At 43.4% G+C, this 6000-nt stretch overlaps 1 protein-coding gene across 5 annotated transcripts in view; it reads right to left on the bottom strand.

Annotated features, from left to right (window-relative positions):
• Positions 1 to 5779, bottom strand: part of ZDHHC13 (zinc finger DHHC-type containing 13) — a 45577-nt gene extending 39798 nt beyond the window's left edge. The window contains exons 1-4 of one of the 5 annotated variants that reach the window (XM_030200725.1): positions 5711 to 5746; positions 4337 to 4422; positions 3228 to 3399; positions 1488 to 1610 (exon numbers count right to left, since the gene is read on the bottom strand). In XM_030200725.1, the coding sequence (XP_030056585.1) occupies positions 1488 to 1610; positions 3228 to 3385 (281 nt within the window). In that variant the 5' untranslated portion in view covers positions 3386 to 3399; positions 4337 to 4422; positions 5711 to 5746. Of the gene's footprint in view, positions 1 to 1487; positions 1611 to 3227; positions 3400 to 4336; positions 4423 to 5124; positions 5131 to 5543; positions 5607 to 5710 lie in introns of those variants that run through there. The other 4 variants (XM_030200727.1, XM_030200724.1, XM_030200728.1 and 1 more) reach the window with 4 other exon arrangements.
• Between the last annotated feature and the right edge of the window lie 221 nt (positions 5780 to 6000).

Below are 6000 nucleotides of genomic sequence, written 5' to 3' on the forward strand. Positions count from 1 at the left end.
GCATTTAGAATTAAATCTTAGCTGCCAAATTCCAGACCATTCCTCTAGTTTCGCTAATTCCTTCCTCAGATTATCCACACCACCAGAGGTGTTTGCCCTATTGCAGATGTTGGTATCATCCGCAAAGAGGCAAACTATACCAGACAGTCCTTCAGCAATATTGCTTACAAAAATGTTAAAAAGAACCAGCCCAAAACCAAACCTTGTTTGAACTTCTACAATTCTGGTTTCGAAACATCATCATCAGTAACTTTTATTTATTTATTTTAAACATTTATATATCACCTATAACCTAGGCGGTTTACACAAATTACATAATAAAAACTCAGGAAAAAAACAACATATATAAGAAAAACAATCACATTCCACATATCGCAATCAAACTCAACTACTTATACTGCTTCCTCAATAGATTAAACACAGATTGTTCCTACATAAAGGCTTTCACAAACAAGTGCGTTTTTAACAATTTCTTAAACTGACCCACATTGCTGCACAATCGAAGTTGTCCAGGGAGGGCATTCCATAGCCGAACCCCCACAACTGAAAAAGCTCTTGTTACTGTGTCTAAAGAAAAGCGCATCACATTTTCTTATCGCAACGACCGTCATGGACAGCATGCACAAACAGATCGAGCAAGATTAAAATAAAGTCCATAAATATAACACTTGATAAACCAAAATCAGTACTTTATAATGAATTTGAAAAAGCACAGGAAGCCAGTGCAATTGCTTCAGCACAGGTGTTATATGTTCAAACTTTGAAACACCCAGCAACAATTCTTGCCGCTACATTTTGGACCAACTGCAAAGCCCTGCACCACGCACTCAACTGCCTGAGGTACAGAGAATTGCAATAATCCAATCAGCAAAGAACCATGCTCTAACATTTTTAGCGTGCGCTAACCATGTAGATGCCCACAGGAATATTATGGGCATCTACACGGTTAGAGTGCGTTAAAAACGCTAGCGAATCTTTGTAAAAGACCCCTTAGTGCATGACATTCTTCAGTAAAAGGGCCCCAAAGTGACTTGCTTAGGGTTACAGAGAAGCCACAAAGCAAGGCTTTGTGCTCCCGATTCACAGAATGCTCATGAATCATGGAAACACTTTAGCTATGTGATTTATATGAACCACTCTGAAATAAAACTCATTACTTTGATGTTACATACTGCCATTGCCAGCATTCACTAACCTATTTGTGGTGCTGTTTCTCAGAGTATAATAAATTATTATGAAAGGGCCAATTTCTGGAGGGCAAAGCAGCCATGAGCACGCTATCGTCCAGAGTTCCTAACGTTATTTTACTGCAGGTCTCTAGTTACTAATAACACATGCTAGTGCTGTAGGGCACATTAGTAGCTCTCAATGTATACTTGGTTTATTTATGAGGCTGATTCTATTTCCCCTAGGTCCTCCTCCAAGATTGTGCCAGAAGTGGCACAACTGGAGACACCCACAACAGAAAGGTAATGAATATGTCTTACTTTACAAGTTCCTGTCTGTTGTTTATAGCTGCCCAGTGCAGAAGAGTCACATTCTCTTTGTCAGGTTGTCTGACGTCATATCCCGCTTCAACCAGCTCCTTGCATCGCTCCAATATGCCATGCCTCAAAGAAAAAAAAAGACATTCGGATTTTTTGTGTGTGTAGCTTTCCAACATTTTCTGTTCTGCAAAATCTATAATGACCGGACATGTCTAAGGCTTGCTGTGACGCAGAAGTGAGAATCAGCTGCCTCACATCATAATGGTTCATGCCCTGCAGTGCCTTCTAATGAAATCCTACAGAAGGATCAAGCAGCTTCACAATACATTTCTTCTTTCGTTCAGAGACAGGGAGCAGATGTCCAGAGAAACCTGTCTCATGATGCTGTGGATTAGGCCCTATTGCATGTAAGACTGTGAATATATCTGCCACCAGGAACTGAACAGTGCTCTTCAAATACCCAAGATAAAATGTTGCCTTACTCTGTAAAAGAAATACAACTCTGACAAGCATTTGAATGTTCCACAGCCCTTAAGTTTAAGGATTCCAACAAAGAAGAGACGTGCTTTTAAAGACTGATGTTTACAGGGCCATTGAGGAGCAAGACAGTTGAGCCAGGTACTGCTAGCCCCTTCACTCCCTCCCCCCACCCTCGAATTGTCTCTGTGCTCCGGGCTGGCCAGCAGTAGCCCTGTCAGTCTAACCTGGTGACAAACAGCCAGGACAAGGCCAGTCTGGAGTCCTCTCTTTCTTCTCTCCCACAGAGAGAGTAAGTGATGTGGAGGAGAAGGAGGCCACCAAAAGCAACTGTTGACCAAAGTGTCATTTTATTCAGTGACCATCTAGAGCAGAGGTAGGCAAACACAGTCCTTGATGGCCACAACTCAGCCAGAGTTTCAAGATTTACACAATGAATATGTATGAGATCTATCTGTATACAGCAGTACACGAAAATCAATCTCATGCATATTTATTGTGGAAATCTTGAAAACCTGGCTAGATTGTGGCCCTCAAGGACAGAAGGTGCCCATCCCTGATCTAGAAGTTTGTACCCTTACATACATTTAAATGTAATTATAACAGCAAAAAAAGCATCTGAAACTGGAACGTCCTTTAAATATATCACAGTCTACTTAGTCGGGATTGGAAGAGGAGCAAAAACTTGGGAATTAGGAAGAACATGAAAGTAAATTGGATGGAATCTGGCGAGAAATTACATGACAAATAGGAGAGTGGAGACTCTGGGATAGGGAAAGGGTAGGAACACTCTGGCAGGGATTAGGAGGACAGTGGGGCTTGGTGGGCGAGGGTATGTTGCATGGGCTGAATAGGTTTGATGAACTCTGGATAAAACAAGGACTATAGAAGTGGTATAAAGGACAGGGAGTGCTTGAAGCGAAGATGAGGAAGTAAAAAGGTATGTGTCAGTAAAGAACTTGGGAATGCGAAAGAGGGGTCATAGGCAGGAGGCAGAGAACGAGTGAAAGGGAAGTAGCTAGAGATGCAGATGAAAGCAGATGAGGACTGGAATTGGGGGACTAGGGAACGGTTGAAACTAGGGAATGATTGAAACATCAATGTAATACATATTTAAGGGCTCACTTTCCTAAACAACAACAAAATACCACAGATACTTTACCAGTCATTACTCGCCATTTGTTGTGAATGAAATTTAACAAGCCTAACCCCTAAACAGGCATTCTACATAGCAGTCAAGCAATACGATTCTGAAAGACTCACTGTGTAGCTTTTACAATATCCCAGCTACTATAATCATCCAGGAAAGGAAGCTCTTCTTGTTGAGGCAGCTGGCCTTTGCTTTCACGTAGATGAGTGTCCTGCCAGTGTACTCCGTGAGGTCGATGGTGCCCATGTTTATGTCCATGGCTACTATGCATCTTACACTGATGAACTAGAAATAAACAATTCTTGTATTACACACCTCCTACAAGAGTGTTTATCAAACGTTCAGTAGCTGTAGCCCTATTATCACAGCCACAGAAAGCAGGCAACCCCAGAAGGCCTATCTTTCTGTTCATACCACTGCTCTCAGCCCTTGTACAGTATCGAAGCTGGCACTGCCATCATCCTCCGCCTTCCATGGAGCCCACGCTGGCTCATTGGACAGTGTGGGTCACTGGGTGGGGGTGGGGGAGGTGCTCACTCAGGTCAAGTCCCCAAATGTAGATTTTTCAACCCCACTAGTGGTCACAACCCTTAGTTTGGGAAACCCTGTCCTACTGCAACCTCTGGTGGAAGAGGTTCCTGTGAATGGTTAACTCATTTAGCTAACCTCACTTCTTTATTTTCATGCATAAATTACAATATCTATTTATAAATCATTTTCAGCCTCCCCATCAACAATATCCTAGAAAGGTTATACAGGAATATCTACAACCAAAATATGGATAACAGACAGAAAAGCAACAAATACAATTACAAGTAAAACGTAAACAAATGAGCCTTAGTCCTTTATATCTGTGCGTTAAACTACTGTTAAAAGTAGTTGAAGTACTACAATCTTTTTGTTTCTCTCCTCATTGGCAGCATAGCAAACCTCATTTAAAAAAAAATTATATTATGTTAATATTTACTTCACCTGGAAATAACTGGTTGTTAATTTAAGTTTCTCAACCAGAAATGGGATAGTACAGAAGCCAAGCAAGGAGGCCCACGGGGGAGAGATGGGCTGGCCTCTCAGCTATGTTACGAGCACTGTAAGCCTACTCTAGCTCTTTGGCTCAGCAGGTAGCAACTTTCTCCACCATCCCACCCTAGTCATAAGGCTATAAACTGAGCAGCTACCCAGCCATGAGGGACCTTGATGTGGTGACAGTTGAGTAACCCACCATTTCTTTGCTTGGCAGAGGAGCGCCTCCTGTCAATGACTGTATGCTTGCAGTGTGTGACGCATGGCTGGCAGCCCACAGTTCACCTGTGTAACAAGTGGGGTTTCTGATGGGGTTACAATGAATAATCTTCTTGCCCAGTGAAGTGAGATTGAATAACTCAATACTGGAATGTAATACAGCTCATGATACAGGTAACCAATATATTGATTGATAAACTGCAACATGTTTTATTATTATGTATCTTACATAATTTGTTTTATGAAAGGGGGAGGGGAGACCTGCCTATGACACAAATCTGCCACATTTGTGGGGATCCAGTGCAAGTAAACCTAAATTCCCTGTATCCACATTGGGGGTAATGCTCTACAAGTTGGCTACAGTTTGGCACCAGGCTAATGCATGCTATGTGGAAATTCTAAATTGGCACACATAATTGCACTTATAGAATATTAGTGTAGGTCTGCAATTATGAACCTAACTTTAAGGTGTAAACATTTACATTAACTCTGGCTGGTTTAAATGCTTACACCTAACTACTGTCAAGCACCTAACCAGGGGCCATACATGCTAATCACACTTTGCCCCACCTTGTAAAACAACAACTAAGGGCTGTTACAAGCCATACATACTACAACACTTAGCACCAATTAGTAGTTCTTAACAGCATAAATTAAATGCCTAAGACTATTCTGTAACTTCAAGGTGCAATTTTGTGCACCCAAGTTTATAAAATTAGGAGGACTCTTTGAACAATCTCATGCTCTTGTCAGTCGGTAGAATTTTACGGAAGTTCTTTTGTTAAAGGAAACTCGGGTAAATCTGATAACGGGGGGAGGGGGAGGAGCTGGGCCAGGCCGGGTCACACACCTACACCACAGTGACAAGTCTTTCCGAATACTACTATTACACATTTCTATACAGGGCAGACGAACTCCCCCCCCCCCCCCCCGACTAGTGGAGGAGTAGTAGCCCAGTGGTTAGTGCAGCGGACTTTGATCCTGGGGAACTGGTTTCAGATCCTCCATTGCCCAGGTACAAATAAGTACCGTATATAATATAAACCGCTTTGAATGTAGGAAAAAAAAACCCCACAGAAAGGCGGTATATTAAGTCCCATTCCCTTTTCCTTTCATCGAGAAATAGCCCAGTTCAGAGACGCATCGGGGAGCAAGCGGAAGGCCGCAGCCGAACTCGAACCACTGACCGGCGGTCCCGAGGGGTCCAACGGCGGGAATCCCGGACAGTTCATTCTCTACCAGAAACGGGACAGCTTGGTCCGACTGCGACCCCCTCCCCGCTAAAAATCCTACTGGGTCTCAACCTCCCCGGTCCGGTCCAATCTAGTCCACAAGCAGCCCACTTCCTGCTCACCTCAGCGCTGGCAACGGCAAACCGTTCTTTACTTCCTGGTTACGGGCAGCCAGCAAACCTGATCAGGCCACACCCCTCTTCGCAATGCAATTGGCGCATGCGACCAATCGTCTCTGAGCACCGTCTAGGGAGAGGCGTTCCCAGCCTGGCCCCGCCTCACCACTGGAGTTAGAAATTGAGGTTAGATCCGGAATCTGGTGTACTGCGTGGAGGTACCAAATTAGCGGCCGAAGAGGCTGTAGAAAACTGGTGCCGGGATGACGTCAAAAAGTTTAATCCAATTAGGGTAG

This window comes from Microcaecilia unicolor, chromosome 4, assembly GCF_901765095.1.
Source record: "Microcaecilia unicolor chromosome 4, aMicUni1.1, whole genome shotgun sequence".
NCBI classification, from domain to species: domain Eukaryota; kingdom Metazoa; phylum Chordata; class Amphibia; order Gymnophiona; family Siphonopidae; genus Microcaecilia; species Microcaecilia unicolor.